The sequence below is a fragment of the Engraulis encrasicolus genome, chromosome 1 (assembly GCF_034702125.1).
Source record: "Engraulis encrasicolus isolate BLACKSEA-1 chromosome 1, IST_EnEncr_1.0, whole genome shotgun sequence".
Lineage (NCBI taxonomy): Eukaryota > Metazoa > Chordata > Actinopteri > Clupeiformes > Engraulidae > Engraulis > Engraulis encrasicolus.
The window spans coordinates 53207178-53230116 of record NC_085857.1 but is presented as its reverse complement, the minus strand read 5'-3'; the positions used below and the strand labels follow the sequence as shown (position 1 = coordinate 53230116).

The window sequence follows — 22939 nt, the reverse complement described above, 5'->3', positions numbered from 1 at the left end:
AAAACCAATACCATCAAATTAAATCATGGGCTTTTATTAACAAATTCTCACATTACACTTAGCCTACACATTTATTCAAGCATTTAATTATCTGCATCTTAAATGAATGATTAGCTTCCATTTACAGTACACTTAGGCCTACAGATTACATATGGAAAACTTATTTTATTTTATTTACAATACTCTTAATTTACAGTCGTACTCATAAAATTACAAATCCATTTAATTTACATTGACATACGTAATTACAATACACTTTATTTACAGCTGTACTCACATTACAATTACAATTGTTTCATATCGGTCATTTTTCCTTTCACATTCGTATAAAATACATTTGTAAGTAGAGCACAGTATATACTACATATTTGGAGGATAACGAGAATACTGTGACTTAACATCATAAAAATATACAGGGCTAAGAGTTTGCAGAACTGCACAGAATTAATATCACATACGTAAAAAATACATTCGTAATATACATACAGAATATACAACATACTTGGAGGATAAGGAGCATTCATTCTATAGGCTACATGAGTTTACTGTTCATCATTCTACACGGTATTCTATTGTAATCAGAGACACAAGCTATTATTCTTTCACACTGAGATTCACTGGCTTTGGCTCATTTTCTGTGAGGAACATGACTCTGACAACCATGACATTTCCATCACACAGGAGATGTTCCCTTGTCATTTTGACCCGTATCATTTTGGGGGCTTATGCATCAATATTTTCTTAACTCTCTAATACAATACTGATCACATGTTGAGTAGACAAGGAAGAGGGTGAATTATGTGGGGAAAGGAGTGCAGATACAGTGTTCGGTCCTTAAGTTGTGCATCAATGTTTCAACCTTGCATGATAAGAGCACTGGTGGCTCAATCCAGGAGCTTGGATTGAATTTACTCACTTTCCTCTCCGTCTCCTTATCTTTATCTCTCTGTATTTCTCACTCTCAAAAACATATATACAGAGAAATTGACAAGCATGATAAATAGAGGACAGGGAATATGGTGAAGGGAATGAGCTATGATTGTTTCCCCTTTTAAATGTATTTTTCTATATGCCTGGGTCAAAATGACCCAAACACCTTACATGCAACAAAAACACTAACACCTTACAAGGATGAAAAACACTCTAAAGTTACACTGTAATTTTAGTACATTTAGTACACCAGTGATTCTCAAATTGCTGGCTGGGGCCCATTGGTGGGCCCTGAAGGTATCCTTCTGGAGTCTGTGTGTGTGTGTGTGTGTGTGTGTGTGTGTGTGTGTGTGTGTGTGTGTGTGTGTGTGTGTGTGTGTGTGTGTGTGTGTGTGTGTGTGTGTGTGTGTGTGTGTGTGTGTGTGTGTGTGTGTGTGAATGCATATGTGGTGCGTTAGCACGAGGAGGTCATGTGATCTGGCACAGGGACACTGAGGAGCCCCCCCAAACTGTAAACCCAGGATAGAGGGGCTCAGTGAAGGTGCAGTGGAACGTGTGCAGGTGTGTGAGTGTGCCAGAGGAGACGCTGTAAAAGGACAGAGTGCCGGCCAGCCAGTCCAGGTACACTCCTACTCTTCTGGAGCGGGAAGAGGTGGCAGGTATGGCAGTGCGTTTATTATTGTGGTAGACAGCGCAACTGCCAGTAGAGCAGGAGAGTGACCAGGACTTGGCATTCCATCCCATTATGACATTATCACCATCCCCTTTCCTCTGGATGCTTTTATAGGCCACAGCTATACCAGCCCCATCATCCCCACTCCACTCAGCCTCCCAGTAGCAGCGTCCAGACAGACCCTCTCTACACAACACCTGATGCCAGATTTCAAATCTGTCTTCGTGGTCAGGATACCGCTGATCCTTACCCTCATTTGTCACCTTCCTGTTCCCCTCAGAAAGAGAGAGATATCTGCTTGCTGTGCCTGGGTCCAGTGTGACATCACAGGCATCTGCAGACGAGAGGAGAACATGTCAGACAGAACTCGCACACAAGCACACACACACGCACACACGCACACACACACACACACTGAGCCGGACTTTGGACCCCCCTGAAATCTGATGGCCCCAGTAATGTACTGTATATATTACGTTATATACACTGTATATTAGGTGAAGCGCATAGGGCACCTGCAAATCGCAAATAGCGAGTAAAAAATCCATCATTGTTTTTTTTTCACACAGTGTCATGTCAATATGGAAGCCCCAACTGGGAAACTTCAACTCCCATTGTCATTGTGACACAGCACTCCACAGCGTATAAGGGAACATTGCACACAACAAAATTGCATTCATGCCTCACCTGTGCAAGGGGGCAGAAAGGGAGCAGTGCAGCGGGACGGCACTATGCTCAGGGTACCTCAGTCAAGTAGGAGGATGGGGGAAAGCGCTGGCTAACTATTCCCCCAACCAACCTGGTGGGTCGGGAGTCGAACCGACAACCTTTGGGCTACAAGTCTGATGTCCTAACCGCTTATCATGACTGCCCATGATATGGGCTCCCCATTGAGTTTAGGTCCTTTTCGCAATTGAGCATGCAGACCACTATGTGGCATTTCCTCTGGGATTGTCCATCAAGCTGAGCTACCGAACAGCTGATCATCAGTTTACAAGCTCGAGATACCAACTGCTTCAAGCAACAAAAGTACCAATGTTGAAGGTAATGAATTACAAAGTACCATAGCAGTCGGTTCCTCACTATCCCTTTGATCAGTAAAATCCTCCTCAGGTTTGCTGATAAAACGAAATGGTTGATATTAATAAGTAGAACTCTGCACAGTTGCAAAGTCTATTTCATGCAAGGATGCAAGGTCTTTTTCACTGGACTTCTCATGTGACCATTGTGTTCTGATTTGTTTACTGCGTGCCCCTATATAAAACACACTTATCACCCAGTGAGCAGACGCAACGTCTTCTGATTGGCTGAGCAGGTGTCCTTTATTCCCCGGTAGCAGGACACCTATGATGTCATGCGGGCGTGCGGGCGTCCAAGTTGCTTCTTCTCTAACTTTCTGGCGAAGTGCCGTTACTAGTTCTATCGCATCTGGTTGTCTAGTCAAGACCGCGTCGTTAGTTCTATCGCATCTGGTTGTCAAGTCAAAAACCCAGTCGTCAATTCTATCGCATTTGGTTGTCAAGTCACCAACATTCTGCGCGCGTCCTTACATGCCTCCGATAGAGGCGCGTCTCACTAGATTAGGAAGTGGTGCCCATGGCAACGTACAAAGCGCAGTGGTGAATCTACTTTCTCACGAAGCCTTACATCAACATATTAATAAATTAATATTTAAATGCTGGTAACCGGGTGATAAGCGGAATAGCGGCCTTCGAGGTGTCCGCTATTCCATACATAAAGTTCTCATTAGGCTTATGTAGGTTTCATAAGGGTATTTAACTCATTCAAAATCCCCAGGCTTTAACACATTGGATCCCAGGTATTGTTTGCAATTTTAATGCTTGACTTCCAGCCAGTTTCATCAATTTTTGACATTTTTTGAACAGCCACCGAATATTTTGCCTTAGACCTACAGACACATGTCAGGGCTTGTTCAAAAGCCGAGAATCTCAGCTTTCGATATGTGTATAGCGAGGGTTACTTTAGCTAACAAATGTGTTTTCCCCTTGAAACGCAAATAAATCTTTTCTTTTTTAAAGATATTTTTTGCTGTTTTTATTTTCATTTATGATAAGATAGTGAAGGTGGTGACAGGAAGCGAGAGACGGGGAAGGGCCGGCAAAGGACCCGGGCTGGGAATCGAACCCGGGTCAGCTGCATGGTAGACGAGTGGCATACCGTTTGGCCAAGTCAGGGCTAATAACTAGTTCTTTTAAATTATGCACTCTTTGGCTCTCCGAGTTCAAATTGAGGAGCTGAATGTATTTTCACGCCCCAAGAAGAAGTCCAGTCGCTTCCAAGTGTAACAGGGCGCACCTGCGATGCACGTCTGTGCCCGTTTGATTGGCAGCGGAGGCGGGCGTTATACCTGGCCAGGGCGCTGTTTCCTGGCTGACGTCTTCCGCTCAAAGCCAGTCTATACTCTTTGGCGTGGGCTCGGGCTCTGTTCTCTGGAGGCAGCGTAAACGTGATCGCCTAACCTTAACTAAGCATTCCTAATCAATGTTGGTATTGTGCTGATAAGCTGGAAAAAGCGCTCCGTGTTTCAGACCATGGTAAGCAGTGGTTTAATCCACACCAATAATGCATGTTTATTGCCATGGTGTAGTTCTAATTTGGAAACGCCTCTGTTGGGTAAGCCTGCCCGTGGTCGTGGATCACCGTCGTGACGTGTGACGTGATGGCTCTCCAAGGCTAGTGCGTGCCAGTTGCGCGTGCATCCTAAGGTCGGTATCCTCCACGTGCACCATCAGTAGGCCTAATGTCTTACTCCATGGCAAAGTAAATGACAGTAGCTTTCTTTGTGTTTGTTGGCAGTCTCCAGGAAGAGGACAACTCGGCGTGTGCCCGGGCCCAGCTGCTGTTTGGCAGCGAGAAGTTTTTGTTTAGTTTCCTTTTTCTTTCTTTGTCCTTCTGTGTTGTTGCCTGTGTGATTTTCTGTTAAGTTTGTCCCGCTGCAGTGCCATAGCACAATCACCTGGTTTGGTGTTGCTCTGCTCCCCTGCATGGCAGGTGATCTGTCTACGTGTCTTTCTGCCCGCTTTGGCCACGTTACTTGCGGGTGAGCAGGTGTTTGGTGGCTGCGCCCACCGTGAAACCCCCCTTAAAGAGACACTGTGCCGGAAATGGTCAAAAAAGGTACTACAACCATGCTGCTTATTGAAACTGGGCTGCCTATTGCCAAATTTGATATTTGCATGAAAGTCTACTAACTAATAAACAAATATTTTCTAGTATGGTCCAAGTACAGTCATTTTTGCAGCTAAAAATGGCTATTTTTGGAAATTCAAAATGGCAGACCATGGAGAAGATCCCCCTTTTCATGTATGAAAAGTGCAATTTTTCCAGTCATAATGAATACAATAGAATGTGATGCTGGTGGTAAGCATTCATGAAAAAGGTAACATTAGTGAATGGGCAGCATGAATTCTGGAAATAAACAACTAAAAATCTCACACAGTGTCCCTTTAAGGACCACTCAGGCTCAGTCTTTATTTATTTGTTTTGCTGGGCTTTTCCCAGCTCCTTTAATATTGTGTTTGATTTCCTATTGATTTGCTTTGTGTGTATTTTCATTGGTTGCTGTGGGTTATTTGCATGGACTAATTATTGGATGGTTGGGGTAAGTGGAGTCGCAGAACCGCCTCTCTCTGTTGCCCAGCCTCCGGCGGCTCTGAGCCTTTGTAGGAGCTGTTTTCATGATCTATGTCAGTTCTGTTCATCACATAATTACGAAAATCAAACAGAATGTGCTTTAGAATGTGTAGATTCAGAATCCTTAAAATAAAAAAAACGTATTAATTTTTTTTTTTTTCTCGATTTTGGAGCCAACGCATGGGAAGTAAAAAATGGGTTCTCCCGTGACTTGGGACTTGGCTATTCCAGAAGGAAAGGACTGAGTTAAAACTTCAATTATATGAGAGGAAAGGGTGGTTCGAATTAATAACATGAAATATAAATTAATTTCAAAATGTATCCAACAGAGCGCAAACAGAAACAATGCATTTATAAGCCATACAACACAAGTGCAATACACACAAAGCTTAATGAACACCAAAAGTCATTAGACATTAGTTAAGACTTACATTTACGTAGACCTGGATTCAGTCTGACTTGTCCACAGTCGTCTGTACTGTTTTAGAAAAGTACACACACGCACACGCACACGCATACACACACACACACACACACACACACACACACACACACACACACACACACACACACACACACACACACACACACACACACACACACACACACACATACACACACACACACACACCAAGATGGAGGGGGGACAATCAACGTTCAATGCCTTTTTAAGTCATCCCAATTTTACAGATTTTACTTTTAAATCTCCAAGATGTTGAATAACAGTTTTAAAGGAGCCTCCAAGCAAAACAAAACAAACTTAATTTTCAAACATGTAATGACAATTTTTTGCTTGAAGAGTGTGACACAATATGGCAAAGTGTTGTTGGGTTGGGGGAGGGGGGGGGCTGTAAGTGATAATAATACTTGAAAATGTCCATGACATTGTTAGAATAGATGGGGGATAGAAAGGAAGACATTGGTCAGTGTAAGAATGACCAAAACGCTGCTAAAATGAAGTTTATATTTCGTTTTATTGGAAGTACCTGTCAATCGCTTCAATCATCGAGTTGTCCCCAAGCTCATTCAAGCAATGGAATAGGTTGATGATCCGTTCTGATGAGTTTGACTTGTTGATCTGCCTCTTGATGTAATCAACTGTTTTTGTGATGCTCATTTCCTTGACATCCTCTGACAGATGTGGTAGAATTCCATCCAGGGGGTGCTTGATTTCTGGTCGTTCCAACAACTGTGCCAGTCCAAGAAGGAAGCGCACAAAAAGATCCAAATGTCCATTTTGGCTCAGTAATGCCTTTTTCAGACAAACCTTGTAGAGGTTGAACCTCGACTTGTTGAACTGCCACTTCATCTTTTGCATGGAAGAAGTAAGAAAGATATTAGTCTGGCCAGTTGCATGCATGTGGAGCATGTAAAGAGCTGCCAGGAATTCCTGTACACTCAGATGCACAAAACTGAACATGCTTTCTCCAGATTCAGCATTTTCTTTTCTGAAGATCTGCGCACAGAGTCCTGCCTGCAATGCTCCATATTTCTCGTCAATGCCACATTCACGCAGGTCCTCCTTGGAAAATATTACAGTACCCTTCTCCAAATATTTGAATGCCAGTGCACCAAGTTTAATGAGGAGGTCCCCTTTTCGTTCCGCATACATCTTGTCTTCTTCTTTGAAGTACTTCTCATTCATTCTTCTGATTTGAAGAACGCAGTAGCGAGCATACATTTCTGTTAAGGTTTTAGGCATCCCCTGATGACGATCTGTTTTTTTCCTGCTCTGACTTTTCCCCTGGCTGGAAAGACATGGATCCTCTTTATCTTCACCAAGCACAACTGCAATGATATGACAGAAGACTGGAACATTGCACATTAGGAAGAGGCTTCTTTTTTCTTTCAGGTATTCTATGATTTCTTCAGCTTTCCCTGGGACAGCCCTTTCAAAATATTCCTCTCTTTGGCATTCATTGAAACCTTGAATTTCTGTCACAACGTCGAAGCAATCTTGTATTTTTTTGTTGGCAGCAGCAGGTCTTGATGTCACCCAGATAAGTGCAGATGATAGCAGGTCACCTGTGATCAGACTTGTGATAAGCTCTGCAATTGATGTTTCTTTTGTTGGGTCACTGATGGACATTTTGAAGAGTTCCATCCTGCTCTCGTCCAGACCATCCAAAACAAAAAGAACTAAATTCTTTTTGTTTGCAAAGGCTTTGGTCAGCTCTTCACAATCAGGGTAAAATTTCTGTAGAAGCCCAAAAAGGCTGTAATCTTTGTCAGTGTGCATGTTCAACTCCCTAAATGGAAGCACAAAAACCAGGTGTATATTTTGATTTTGAGTTCCTTCTGCCCAGTCCAAGACAAACTTTTGCACGGCAAATGTTTTCCCTCCTCCTGCTATTCCCAGGGTCAAGACCTTTCTGACAGGTTTTCCTGTGACATAGTGGTCAGAAAATATGTCAGACAACTTCACTGTCTTGATGATCGCAGAGGTGGTCCTAGTCTCATCCAGTCTTGCATCCATTGCAGACAATTCATGTTCATCATTGACGCCTCTGGGACCTTCTATGATACAAATGTCGGTAAAGATGTCCTGCAATTTTTGTTTCTTCCCTGTTTCCATATCTTGAGCTATGAAACCAAACTTCTCAATGAAGATGGACTGAACAGTTTGTTTCAGTGAAGACATCTCCATCACTAAGGAGAAATGAAAGGGAAGCAGCATATTGCAGGCAGGAAAAGAAGCAGGTTGTTCCTAATTATAAATTGTATAATCAATGTATACAGATAAATGTACAAAATATTAATAAGGGAATATGATTTGGGTAGTGTTTATACTGACAAGTGTATTACAAGACAAAGCTACATTTCCACTGCATTTCCTTCAGGATGCAATCCCTAAGGTGCTATGCTGTATGCTACAGTATGTCACAATTTACAGACGGTTGGAAATAGCTGTAATTTGCTCACCATCTCGTCCTTTGTCAGTGGGTGGAACTCTGAGGGAATTACAGTATACAAATGAAGAGGTCAGTAGGCAAATATATTGTGGTACGAATATGATAAATATCTTTTAAAATAATCAAACAAAACATTTTGCATTCTTATACTGTATGTCACATGACAATGAATGTACTTTTTAATGTACTTGTATGCAGCTGACATTTGATCCCTTAGACTAACATACACATCACTAATGCACCAAAATAGTGTTCTTCTTACAAGTCAAGGTCTTGGTAGAGGTAGTTGTCCAGTTCTTTAAGGTATGACATCAAAATTTCACATGCTTTGTCTCCCTTCTTATCCACCACATCAACCAGGGACCTGACTTGGTCCTGCTCCACACTGGATCTCTGCAAGATCTCCTTTGCCTCTTCATTATTTATCACAGGAGGGCTGTGGGCTTGAAGTTTATCCAAGAGACCTTTGAGAACAGCTGCCGTTATTCTCTTGATGAGCTCAGGACGAACCCTAGACAGCTGATCTCGGAAATAGCCTTGAAATAAAGTTTTGATGACATTTTAGTGTCATTCTCTCTCTCCAGTGTTGCCATGGTAATGGGCAGTTGTGTAAACAAAATTGTTAACTGAATTCACTGGGTTCATCATGAGTCTAGATAGAAAAGAGTTAAACACCTTTGTTTGATGCAGAGGCCGTGTTCTCTTCTTCCTCCATGACTCCGTCAGCTCTGCTGCTGTTGGACACTTCTCATGGATCTGATCAAGGGAAGATGCTGCTAATGTCATTTCAGGAGGGAGACCATTCTCTCTTTCACAATAGTGTTCCTTTCATTATGACCTTCCCTAAAGACATTAATCCTGCAGAGAGCCGTTTTAGAACACCAGGGTTTTGTTGAATATGTTTAGAAAGCATTGACTGTCCTATACAAACTGAACTAGTTCAGAATGGGTGCAAGACGTGATATAAAACGCATGTGAAACACTCACTATTGAGGAGTGCACATCATTTTTCATGGCAAGTGCTGACGAGATGGTGGGGGGGCAACTGCGAGCTGCCTTGCTAGCTTTAGAAAAGAATAGAATAGAATAGAATGACTGTACTGCATGAACATAGCTCATCACATGAAAACACACAGACACTCATTCCAGTGCACCCTTCCCAGCATACATATTATACACAAGTGAGATATCGGACCCTTCATATGTCTGACTTTTCCATCGCTTGTTGACCATGGAAATTGCATTCAGTATAAATGAGTGTTTGTAGATGTTTCTCCTTGCAATTGTGACCGGTTCCGCCTCCTGAGGAGAGTGGTTGAAATTCAATGGGGGGGGGGGGGGGGGGGGGGGGTGATCATCATTAAAAAATAGGTGCATTTGAAAATATTGATTTCCATTTGATTTGATATGACCTTTGATTTCCTGCAGCGTCTGCGGAATGCATTCTGGATGAAAATGGACAGGCACAGCTGTCAAAAGTCAAATTAAAAGTATATTTGTGGTATAATTACGACACTAGCACATAATATTACAAAGCTGTTAGATCATTGTATGATTTTAGCTAATGAGATTGTTAGACTCTGTTGTTACAGCCTAGTGAGCTTAACCCCTACAGCAGAAAGCTGACAGGGGTCTAGTGTAGCTGGGGGCTGTGTGGGCGGGATAAACGGTTGTCTGTCAAAAAGGGCCAACACAACACCCCCCCAAAAAAAAAGCCTTTGTAATTACAAAACACACGCACTCACACCCACAGCAGATATTTAGTTTCCAGTGACAGAATGGGGGACAATTTCTCTCATACAGGCCCTGCATTTTCCTGGAGCACTGTGGGGTGAGGTGCCTGCCTAACTCTCATTGCCACCTTTCAGTATTTTTTTAATGACCTATAGCCTATATTTGCAGACTATATTCATAAAGATTTATTCTTAGTGAGAAAACCAATAAGCCTGAAGATAACACTTTTCAAACAAATGTTGCTTATTATGACTGTTCATGCAGCTCTGACAGTGAGAATACGCAATAATAGGCCTATCATTGACCCAGCAAAGAGGAGGACACCTCAGGTTTTGTCAAGAAGAAAATGGCACATTTGAAGTAATGTTGATTAAATGCAACAGCCAATAATAAATCCTGAAGTTGATCATAATTTTGTTTGTAGTCTTAGGAAGGCCTTAGCATCTTAAACGAACCATTTGGGGACTGTTTACAAGTGTGAAAAGTTTATCAAGCAATTCGTTTTTAAGCACCAGTAGGCTACTTGTTAGCTGCCAGCAGAGCTGAAACACAATTTGCCTTCATTTGTGAGCTAATTGAGTAGGGGGGAGATAGAGATCGCGTTACAATATGCGGCCTTGCCTCCACCACTTGTGCTTGTTTCCTCGCCCCGCCTCCTGGCCCCTCCTCCTTGGAGAAAACGATAAAGTTTCCCAGCTGTCAGAACTAGCCTTCCCAGCTGTCAGAACCATCCCAATTGCAAATGAGAAAAAGACTCTACAATTGAGCTTTTGCAAGATATTGGAAATATAATGCTGTTGTCAGTGATTCCTGGTATGAGGAGACAATCACAAGTGGAGGAGGCAAGGTCGCATATTGGAACGCACTCAGAGGGTACCCTCAAAACCCCGTCCGCTTTGATTCAAAACACATCTCTGCATTGTGATTGGTTTGCCAGATTCTTGGCAAGCCTGGCAGACCAAACAACGATGGGAGGCCAGACCCACTCGCAGTCAAAAAATGTTGGCGTCCAGTGGGTGGCGTTGGTTTACTATTCTACACACACACACACAACAGGCGGCAGGCATCATAATCCCAGTAACCCCCAGACTCCCGAGATCGCAAACAGCTGACGGCTCTTTGCACAGAACCCACTCAGTATCACAACAAAATGTCTACATGGACTAACAATGTGTTTTGATCCTAAATACCGTATTAGCCCGAATATAAGACGATCCTGAATATAAGACGACCCCCCTTTTCAGGTTCATGTTTTGGGGAAAAAAGTTTTTTGAAGACTAAATTTAGTTTCACATTGGAAACTTCTTTCAAAATGCAATTTTTAATTTGTTGGAAAAGCGTAGGCTTTTTACATAGAACAAATTTCACAATGTAATTTTCATGATAAAAAAACTACAGATAGCTACTCATACCCTTTTCCTTTCTTTGCTCACTTCAGTGATTACCTGACAAGCGCCAGTAGGCACCTACTGTACAGCCGCCTGGGTGTGACTGTTCTAAGTGCGACACAACATTCCATACTACACTCGCAGAGCATCAGTCTGCACCAGCCAGGCAACCAGTCCAGTAGAGATAGACTATCTATTGTGCAATGCACAGATTTTGGCAAAATGCTTTGTTGACAGCAATATCTAACCAGCAGCCGTCTCGCCAAATCGCCGTTCGTTTTATGCATCCAGAGTTTTCCGTTGGACTGTAGAAACCGAACGTGACCAAAAGCAGATTGACGCATTGCATTTGAAACCCATGCGCTGCCTATCAGCACCGTTGACATTAGAAGTCCGATTGGCATTCATTTCGTGCCAAGGGTAAAACTCTTAGTGATTTTATATGAACAAGACAATCTCTTCCCCTAACCATTACTCTCTGTCGCTGTATTGTTGTGAGGGATATCGTCAAATAGGCACCACCTGTAAAGGCGCCGCTCTCTCGCGCACATGAATGACCATTCATTGGCTGATGACAGCATCCAAAACTTAGCCTACAGGTTGTTCATCAAATCACCCTTCATTTCTTTAGTTTCAAGTTGTACTGGTGACCAGAGAGAACAACCAAAGCTTTCCTGATGAGACTGTAAAACCGAACACAAATAAAAACAGAGCAACGCATCGCGATTGACTGTTGTGTTTTCCCCCTCGCATTGTCGGCCCGCATCGCGTTGACATTGACAGTTGATAGACGGGCGGTGCAACACTCATCACGAAACGCAGTTAGCATATGCATATTTGAGATGGACAAAACAATCTCTAGCCCTATCCATAAGGCTATTGAGTTTTGTGTCATTGTTGTGAAGCATAATGGCCGCATTCAGGTAAAGTACATAAAAAAAAAATTACAAAAATGTTTTTAGTCTAGCGCGCGGAAATAAGACGACCCCCCTTTTTAGAGTACTATTTTTAGAACAAAAACCACGTCTTATATTCGGGCCAATACGGTATCATTTGACGGCCGTGATGTTGTTCTACACCTACAAGCATGGGTGCCGCGAGGGGGGGTAAGGTGTTACAGATTCTAAGGGCCCGACAGCTCTAACAGGGCCCTGAAAGGATGCTGATAACATAATTTGTCATTATGGGGGCCAAAATTTTAATCTTTCATGGGGCCCAAAATTTTTATCAGCGCCCCTGCCTACAAGAAGTGGTCTAATAATAGCTTGTGGCCGTCTGGTTCTGTAAAATGCCAACATTAGCTTACCCAGCTATCTTAAAACATTGAATAATCAAATGTTAATTTGGAGTGATCTATTTCTGTCAAATAAGGTTTTTAAATCAAGCAAAAAATGCAATGTTGGAAGTTGGACGGCCGCCACATTTCTTATTTTGTAACTCCCGCCCAAGCAACCCATACACCCATTTGATTGGTTATCAGGCCATCTAATGTATGATCTGTATGATATTCTGTCATCATCTGTATGGTATTTTGGCATTACTGTTGGATTAAGTACTGCTCAATTTCAAATATGTTAATCACAACACATATTTAAATGTGTTACATATTCCGGCAATAGTTACATTCCTATTTTAGTGAGGAAAAAACAGAAAACATTTTGTCTAGCCTACTTTGTCAAAACCTTGGCATCTCCAAAATGTAGAAAAATGTTCATATGTGGTTACTCCTCGTGTTGTATATTTTTTGCTCTCGTTTTTATCTATTTATTTATTCTGTTTTTCTTAGCCTAATATCCTGCAGGATGTTCTGATATGATATGCAGAATGCATATAACTGTAGTTCCAGACATGGCCACAAGGTGGACCTACCGATGTAAGTAAGGTTGACTGCATGAGTAAGTCAGTAGAACCAGGGACACTGAACATATAACACGGTTATCATTATGCTCGTTCAATAAAGTTGAGCACACGCTCATTGTGGATTCTACAACGTTTATGATTGAATTCATTAAACAACACACAGGATATTGTGCCTTTGTTTTTGGATAAGACAGCTGGCACTATACGCTTTAACCAGCAGGTTGCAGTATGAGACCAGATAGGCTACTGCGACTGTCTCCAAGACAACTTTGTAGTCAAAGCAAAAAGGACGTCCTACCGTCAACACGACGACATAGGGTCAGAGACGGTTTAGGTAGGAGGAGACATGACAGCTGGTGTAAGCGTCCATAGAAATCAACGGTGAAGATTCGTAATGCAAATATGGCGTCTTCCCGCCTTTCTGGTAACAAGAGCCAATGTGCCTGCTGAGCTGCGTTGCCAGTGATCCAATCATCTGGCTGCATCGGCGCACGCGAAATGTTGCGCATGCTCAGTTGTGAAAAGCCATTGCTCTCGTGCTGTTATGAAACTACTGCGCCTGCGCTCTGTCAAAAAAAGTGAGAAAAGTGGCTTAAAAAGCTTTATTTCATATGACACAACCAAGTAGTCTAGATTGATCAGTTTTTCATGGTGGTTTCAACCATGTGGTTTTCACAACCGCTGGGTTCCCTCCCATCCTATACTCAGTTTCCCCATTCATTTTTCCCATTGACTCTCAGATCTGGTCTCACTAATCGCGAAATAGCACCCCGAAGGCGTCAACAAGATAGGGGCAACTGTCCCGTCTCCTCCTACCTAAACCGTCTCTAATAGGGTGACCATAGCCCCGCCCCTTAGCTTTCCAACCTCCTGTCCTCGCGCCGTACCCTCGGCTTGACTCTGCGCCGACGAAGAGAAAACAGTCAAGTCGGTACTAAACAGTAGGAGATCAGGACATAGTGCTTCCGTCTTCCCTCAGACTAAAGGGCAGATTATAGTTCAGCAACGGCGCCCGTTGGTTCTGGTAACCACTGTTTATGTTATAGATCTGTGCACGAGGTCTCATGTCGTTAGCCACATTTGGCTACATAGCTACAAGGCTACAGCACAGTAGTCAGACTGCAGGCATTGTGCAGCGAGTGCTAAACTGATGTATTGTTTGTTTGTTACTTACTAGTTTAGTCATTGTAGCTTCATTTATTTACACACACTAGAAAGAAAGCATTCCTATTTCACTGAATATTGACAGTTTGGCTCTCATAAACTACCGGAAAACTGTGCCGCCACGAGAACAAGGAAGTAGCGAGATGACCAATCACAGCGCCTTTTCTCTGCGACCTTCGCAACCGTTTGACGTGTAGTCAGGATTTTCTTGAGGCACGCGACGACGGTTGCAGATCCTCTGCGCAGGGGGCGTGGTCACGCACAGACGGTTGCAGAGGCTTTTCCACCGTCAGCGCCAATAAGTATAAATTGGCCTTAAGAGGCAGATTATAGTTCAGCAACAGCGACCATTGGTTCTGGGGTCCGTTTCTCGATTATTGTCGTTGCTAACCGTCTTAAGACCATCCTTAAGACGTAACATCGTTCCCTTGGATTCAGTGGTGAGCATCGCTGTAAAGACAGAGTTGAGTCGCTCTTACGAAGGACATTTCTACCGACGTTAGCAAAGACGCTTTCGAGATACGGACCCCTGGTCGCTAACCACTGTTTATGTTATAGATCTGCGCACAAGGTCTCATGTCGTTAGCCACATTTGGCTACATAGCTACAAGGCTACCGTACAGTAGTCAGACTGCAGGCATTGTGCCGCGAGTGCTAAACTGATGTATTGTTTGTTTGTTACTTACTAATTCAGTCATTGTAGCTTCATTTATTTACACACACTAGAAAAGAAGCGTTCGTTTTTCACAGAACATTGACAGTTTGGCTCTCGTAAACTACCGGAGAACTGTGCTGCCACGAGAACACGGAAGTAGCGAGACGACCAATCACAGCGCCTTTTCTCTGCAACCTTCGCAACCGTCTGACGTGTAGTCAGGATTTTCTTGAGGCGTGCGGCGACGGTTGCAGAGCCTCTGCGCGGGGGGTGTGGTCGCGCACAGACGAGGGCAACCACTAACCAAACGTTGTAGCCTATCAGACACGGTAGAGGTTACGATATAGAATCCTTCTGTTGTAGTCTATCATTTTATGGACATTTTTACATGTATATTGGATAGCCGTGCATGTGTATAATATATTAAATTTCTTTGCTTTACTTTACTCAAAGTCAGGAGTGTGTTTATATCAGTTGTGTTTTAAAACGAGAGGCAAGGTTCCGCTTCTCCTGCAGACGCTTGAGTAGGCCAACTAAACAACATGAGCCCAGACTACAGACAGAGAGCGCCTGTGCAGAAAGACTTACAAAACAGTAAACAAAAACTCAAACGTTTCATTCTCATCAGGATATTGGTAAACAAGGAAACAAACAAAAAAGCCACTCAAACCTTTTTTGGCAGTGGGAAATCCAACAAAAGGCAATGAACGACATAAAGTGAAAAGGTAGAATCAGAGAGTGTTTATGGGTAGTACGAGAGAGCAATCTCGCTACTTTTTCCGGGTGGTACTGTCCACTACGTGGCGCCATCCAGACAGCGCAGAGGAGCGCCAAGGAGCGCAGAGGCTGTTGAAATGAATGTGGTCCCATGGAGCTCAACCACGATGCTGCCATTGCTTTGGGAGAGAATTGGTATCATCGTTTCATTTTATTTTTCCAAAAGGCAGGATAGATTATCCTTTCAAACAGCAGTTAGTTTGAATGTTTAAACTTGCTGGATCTTTGTAAAATACGTCTTTATTGTCAATATGACGTCACGAGTGGCTTCACACACTGCGTTTGGATTGGTCGGCCGGCTGCATTGCTGTGATCACGACGGCCGTAAAGCAATTTTGTTAGCAAGATGCTAGCGGAGCCTGACTCATAAATGCCAAAGCTGTAGGAAATCAGAAGGACATAACTCCCATGTTATTGTACATTTCATTGAAATCCACATTGGTTTCACAGAACGTAGAGTAATATTGTCAAGTTTCAGCAGACAGCGAGCACAATTGTCAGTTATTAGCGCCAGCCTTATGACCTCTGCTGTCTCGACAGCGCTCCCTAGGTGAACTGCAGGCACGGGTTTGAGGGCGAGATTCAACACTGTATGTAAACCCACTGTGGTAGAATTCTGAGAGAGATGCACAAGGTGCTGAAGAAAGACCCCAGATAGGACACTTCAACAACAACAACAGCAATAATAATCATCATCATCATCATCATCATCATCATCATCATCCTTGGGCTCCCCACTACACCAAGAAGCCAAAATAGATACTATTAAGCCTATCTATTTTTAAGTACTTGTATAGCATGATAGTTGAAAAATAAATTGGCTTATGTTTTTTAAATATAGATCTTGTCCAGCGGAATAGATCAATTACGAACATGTGGCAGCAAGGGAACATACCGCTACATGATACAACATCAAAGTGCCGGAATGTTTAGTCAAAAGTGCAGCATTAACAGCAGTAGGCCTACGGTGCACCTTCCCCGAGCCACCATTTTATGCAGTTTCAGAAAGAATGGAACCATTTTAAGTCAGAATAGGGCATTGTGGTCCTTTTCTCACTCTCAGGAAACCTACAATAGCCACGATTCAAAATCCTAATAACCTGCCCTAAAATAAATCACCCCTAAACACTTGAGAGGGCAGTTGCATTTGGGGTAATATGGGGTAATATAGGAGAATATAATGGATTTCATCCAAGTTGTCTTCCGCTGTACTTCAACTTTCATCAGGGACTGAGCCACCTACTATAGCAGGGTTGAATATGTCTTGAGGGCCGTTTACGGCTTTTGAGGGTGTTCCATATGATTTTAATGTCATGCATCTTCTCATGAAATATGACACGTGTTGTAAAAGAATCTTAGAAATTACATTTGCAATAGCATTCAGATATGTTTTCAGGGGACCCATAGGTCGGATCTGTGGTAAAGGTTTAAGGCTTCGATATAGGCCTGAAATGCAGCGGGAAATCCTGGTTTGTGTTCATAGTACAGCCCTTGGATGACTTTTACGGCTCTCGGAGGAATTTGAAGTGGCGCCTTGAATGAAAAAGGTTCTCCACCTTGTCTTACATAGGCTTCTAGTGTGTTGTTTGTTTGTTGTTCTAACCCCTCCCCCCCACAGGACAACAAATAGAGAATTTATTTTATATTGTGCCAATTAAAAAACAAGGTTGGCATGTCCAGCATTATCACTGGAAACTATAAACATTAAAAATCTAACAAAATCAGGAAGCAAACGTGTTTTATGATTTATTGTTATGTTAGGCTAAGTGCCTTTTCTCTTTCAATTCCTTTTCCCTACTGTGAACTTTTTGTCAAAATGAACAAAGCATCATAACTCACCCTGAAATGAAAGAGTCACCAAGCTCTTGAGAGGGCTGTTGTGTTGTCGTCCAAGTTCCGAGGCTGAGTGAACGCTGCTGTTTCCTTCCACCAACTTACACTTGGTGGCTCCTGAGCGCGATGAGTCTGAGAAGCTTGTCTCTGTGACAGGAAGTGACTACAGAGAGTGCGTTACAATATGCAACCTTGCTCCCTCCACTTGTGCTTGTGGCCTCGCCCCGCCTCCTGGGACCTCCTCCGTGGAGAAAACGATAAAGTTTCCTAGCTGTCAGCCTAGCCACAACAACTTTTGAGGGACTGTTTTTCGTTCACCATCCTAATTGCAAGTGAGAAAAAGACTTTATTGAGCTTTTGTATGATATTGAAATATAATGCTGTTGTCAGTGATGTCATCATGACATACTTCCTGGTACGAGGAAACAAGCACAAGTGGAGGAGGAAAGGTCGCATATTGTAACACACTCAGAGAAACGCCAGCAAGGTAGGCCCAGAGCCGTCTAATAAGAGAGTTGCGTCACTCCCATAGACCTCAATGGTCCAATCTTTCCACAGCAATGGCGGCTCTCATGGAGCCTCGCAGAGCGTTTTACATGTAAATCACCATTGACTTTAGTTCCTAGAAGTAGTTACTTAGTTCTGTGAGGTGGCCGTAGAACACAGAAAATGTGGTAAAGATAAATGTAATTTATTTGTACTTCATCTTTGTTTGGTATGTAATGGTTCTGTGTTTCGGACAGAAAGTTGCCGTTTAGAAATATTTGAATCTATGTGAATCACATCACCAACCGACTTCCTGGTCCCCGGGTTGACAATTCTCCTATTAGACGGCTCTGGGTAGGCCTACATGCTGTGGGAGTGAGAGAGAGAGGGGGAGAGAGAGAGAGAGAGAGAGAGAGAGAGAGAGAGAGAGAGAGAGAGAGAGAGAGAGAGAGAGAGAGAGAGAGAGAGAGAGAGAGAGAGAGAGAGAGAGCATGTGTGCACATGCGTGCATGCATGTGCATGTGTGGGTTATATCCCATTGTTCCAACAGCACATTAGTCCGACCGCACATGTACTATGCCCAAACCAAAGCAATTCCTAACCCTAACCGTCATTATAGGCATGTTCTGCCAACTATGCCAAAGCCAAAACAATTCCTATCCCTAACCGTCATTAAAGGCATGTTGCATGTAGCCTGTTAGCCCAGTAGCCTGTCTGTCTGTTTGTCTTTATTTCTGATGTTCTGTCTGTCTTTCTGTCTCCGCATTCTTTGTCTTGTCTTTGTCTGTCTACATGCAGTTCAATTTTAGGGATGTTATAATGTCATTTACGTACACTCATAGTGAGTGATCTGACATTAAAGAGTGCCATTATAGGCAGGCTTGATGATGAGGGGAATTCTCTAGCTTTAATTTCAAGATGAGAAAGATTCTCTGATTTCAATTTCAAGATGAGAAAGATTCCCTGGTTTTAATTTCAAGATGAGAAAGATTCTGTGGTTTTAGTTTCAAGATGAGAAAGATTCCCTGGTTTTAGTTTTCTCTTTTAGGCCTACACGAGAAGGCAGACAAGGATCAGCAGGGCCCATGCTCTTAGAGCTGGCTAGATTAGCTGACTGACTTAAAGGGACACTGTGCAGGAAATGGTCAAAAAGGGTACTGCAACTATGCTGCTCATTGAAACTGGGCTGCCTATTGCCAAATTTGATCTTTACATGAAAGTTTACTAAGTAATAAAAAAATACTTTTTAGTGTGGTCCAAGTACAGTCATGTTTGCAGCTAAAAACGGCTATTTTTGCAAATTCAAAATGGCGGTCCATGGAGAAGATCACCCTTTTCATGTATGAAAAGTGCAATTTTTCCAGTCATAGTGAATACTTAGAATTTGGTGATGGTGGTAAGTATTCATGAAAAGGTAACATTAGTGAATGGGCAGCATGAATTCTGGAAATAAACAACTAAAAATCTCACACAGTGTCCCTTTAAAGGTTGCTGATATTTGGGACACATATATACCATCTCTCTTTTTGGACTGCAGACACATGAACATGCAGTACATATACTGTTCTAGGTTTGATTCATTTGCTTTCAAACCACAAAGGTCCATTTGTACAAAGTTTACATTTCATTTATGTTATTATTGTTGTTGTTATTGTTAAGGCTGTCGTGACACAGATAGAGATGGGGGGATTTCCAACTGGGGCAAACAGTTTCAGTGGTCATGGCATTCGTGTCCCTCTTCTCTCTAGTCCAAACCACAACTAGTTCACCGCTAGTGTCCATCTTCTCTGTAGGCCAAACCACATCTAGTTCACCGTTAGTGTGGTGGTAATATAATTCAATATTTTTTTCATGACGTATATTAGTCAATCTCAATTTAAGAGGCCCCAATTTTGGGGGCAAAGTGCTTGGATCCTGTTTGACTGTTGTTGATTTTGGCCTAGCCCTCAATAGTATCAGGCCTCATGCTGCTACAGCAGGCCTCTTTGAGTAGTCAGATGATAATAATGCATGTTGGCTGTTAGGGCTTGACTTAAAAATGCCAGGTGAGAGAGAGAGAGAGAGAGAGAGAGAGAGAGAGAGAGAGAGAGAGAGAGAGAGAGAGAGAGAGAGAGAGAGAGAGAGAGAGAGAGAGACAGAGAGAGAGAGAAAGAGAGAGAATGTGTGTGTGTGTTGGCTCTTCCCAACATCCTGTGATCAGGCGGACAGACAAGAGGACAGGTAGACAGAGGAGTCAGACGTTAGACAGACAGACGCTTAGAGAGAAGAAACTGACAGACAGACAAACAGAAATAGATAGACAGAAAGACAGAGACAGACAGACACAGAGAGGAGGGACAGACATACAGACATATAGAGAGGATACACTCTCTCTCTCTCTCTAGGTCGTCCTCAGACGAGCCTTTCATCGTTGCTTCCAGTCATCCCGATTCTCCATACATCTTTTCAGTTCGCTGGTACTCTGGGCTCCGGCGTCCTTCTTGAGTATGTCCACAAATATTAGTGTGGGACGTCAATTTAACTGGCACCCATGTGATGGTTCCCATAGCACCAGTTTGCTGGCTGGCAGTTCTGGGTGCCTTTGGCAATGTCCTGCGAGTCTCATTCTCCTTACAGCTATCTTCTCACTCACCCTTGGTATTCCCACACAGACACAGACAATAGACAGACACACAGGTGGATACAGAGGAGGGACAGGTAAAGAAGAGGACAGACAGGCAGACAAAAAGACAGACAGGCAGATAAATGACAGAAAGACAGAGAGGGGGCAGACAGACAGATAGACGAAAAAACAGACAGAGAGTAGGTAAATCAAACAAACAAATCGACACACACACACACACACACACACACACACACACACACACACACACACACACACACACACACACACACACACACACACACACACACACACACACACACACACACACACAGGGGAGGCAGACAGACAGACAGACAGACAGACAGACAGACAGACAGGGAGACGAGACAGACAGGCAGACAGGGAGACAGACACAGACAGACCTCCCCACCAATGCTCTCTAGGTCCTTCACTGTTAAAAAGATCACTCACTTTGAGGTGCTGATTACACATATGTGAGTATTTTAAAATGTGGATATTTTTTAATCCATTAAAGTCTAAACACGATATGTGGATAAAAAAAAACTCTGCAGGCCAAACCACATCTAGTTCACCGTTAGTGTGGTGGAACAGCAGCGCGCATCATGTGGAACACTCATTGGTGCCACGTGTTGTACATGCACAAACCCTGTGCTCTTATTTAGCTCTGACCATTTTGGAAGGCAAAGAAAGTTTGCAAACTTGCAATGAAAGCGGAATATAATTATATAAGATATAATTAAGAAAGTCTATATAAATGATATACATGGAAATTGCCGGGTGGGATGTTGTTGATTTTGGCCTTTCCTTCCTCTTCATGGTGTGGAGGAAATCTGGTATATAGAGTGACAGAGTAGTTAGTGCTTGCACCTAAAGGATAATAAAAAACGAACCGTATATTATACTACTTGCATTATACTGATATTACTATTATTACTTTTATATACTTTTATTTCTATTATATTTGCATGTTTCAGTTCTTACTTTTAAATATCTTAATTCTCTTATGTTGAACAGAGACACAGAAACTGGAGTGTGTGTGTTAGTGAGGGCAGCTACGCCAGACAGAAGAACAAAGTCTGGGCAGTTTGCCAAGTGCCAGGGCCTGGTCTTTTCTTGGGTCACTATGACTAGAGCAGAACTTAGAGAGGAAAGGAAGAAAGTGTGTGTGTTAGTAGCTGCACCTGACAGAGGCCAAATCTGGGCAGTCTGCCAAATGCAGGTGTACATCACTGCTTTGACGGGCAGGCTTGTATGTCAGCATGTGTGTGTGTGTGTGTGTGTCTTAACTTACATGCCTATGCCTTAAAGTAAGGAGAAGAAAAACATATGAATTAGTACATTAGGTTAGCGTTAAATTGGTTCTTATTAAAACTCTATTTATGAAAAAAGATAAAGGTGGTTATCCCTAGATATGACCATATGACCAATAATAGAGAGTCCCTCACCACATACAATGTGACTGAATGAAAGTCCAAGTGAGGCCAGACCGTCGCTGGGAAGTTCCCACTGTAGTGAGAGACCAGGGGCGCGGAAGTATGTTCCGAAGGCTGACAGCTATAGAAATACGACTTTGGCAATTAAAAACTGCTTTTGATAGTGGCCTATGGTCCTACCGTGCCATAAGGTATCAGCTAGCAACAGATGTTGTTATACCGAAACTGCCTTGCTTGGGTGCATCCGTGTGCCCGCGTTAGGAGAAGGGGCTACGGTGGCTCCAAAAGAACAAAACGGGAGTTTCCCTGTCCATGTAGGATCAAACGTAAGGTACATATTGCAACTTCGTTAGGTCTGGACATAAGTTATAGATAACGAAGTCTAGGTGACAGGTCTGATACCAGCTCCCAGTTTTAATGAAGAAAATGATTTAAGCACCAGAGGCGTATCTAGCCACCAGGCAAGACCAGCAGCCGCTTGGGGCCCCCAAGCTCCTAGACAATGAATAACAGCCCATACTGTACTACAGTAGTGGTGATTTTGGTGCAAATGTTCATTCTTTTGCACTTTCGCTTGGGGCCCAATCTGAACCTAGAATCGCCTCTGGAGAGCACATGATGTCACTGTTCAAAACTAATTAAAAACCCAAAAGGCCCTTTAAAGATTATTCTTTATGGAAAACTCCCGTCAATAAATCCAGGATTGTAAAATTTCCCCGACATCTCATAACGTCATCTGATATTTGATTGGCCGAGAGGTGGTCAATCCAGGTGGACAAAGGACAGGGATTGGTCAGGTGTACAAGATGCCCCA

The 22939-nt window shown here is 42.9% G+C and overlaps 1 protein-coding gene across 1 annotated transcript; it reads right to left on the bottom strand.

Moving 5' to 3' along the window:
- Window positions 1–1396: 1396 nt before the first annotated feature.
- Window positions 1397–17641, bottom strand: LOC134458295 (nucleotide-binding oligomerization domain-containing protein 2-like). The gene is made up of 8 exons (XM_063210526.1): window positions 17587–17641; window positions 8845–8925; window positions 8432–8705; window positions 8180–8208; window positions 7254–7906; window positions 6244–6446; window positions 5689–5735; window positions 1397–1937 (listed from the first exon to the last, which is right to left on the bottom strand). Exons 2-8 carry the CDS (start codon window positions 8882–8884, stop codon window positions 1399–1401), a joined length of 1785 nt encoding a protein of 594 aa, XP_063066596.1. The 5' UTR covers window positions 8885–8925; window positions 17587–17641; the 3' UTR covers window positions 1397–1398.
- Window positions 17642–22939: the final 5298 nt, after the last annotated feature.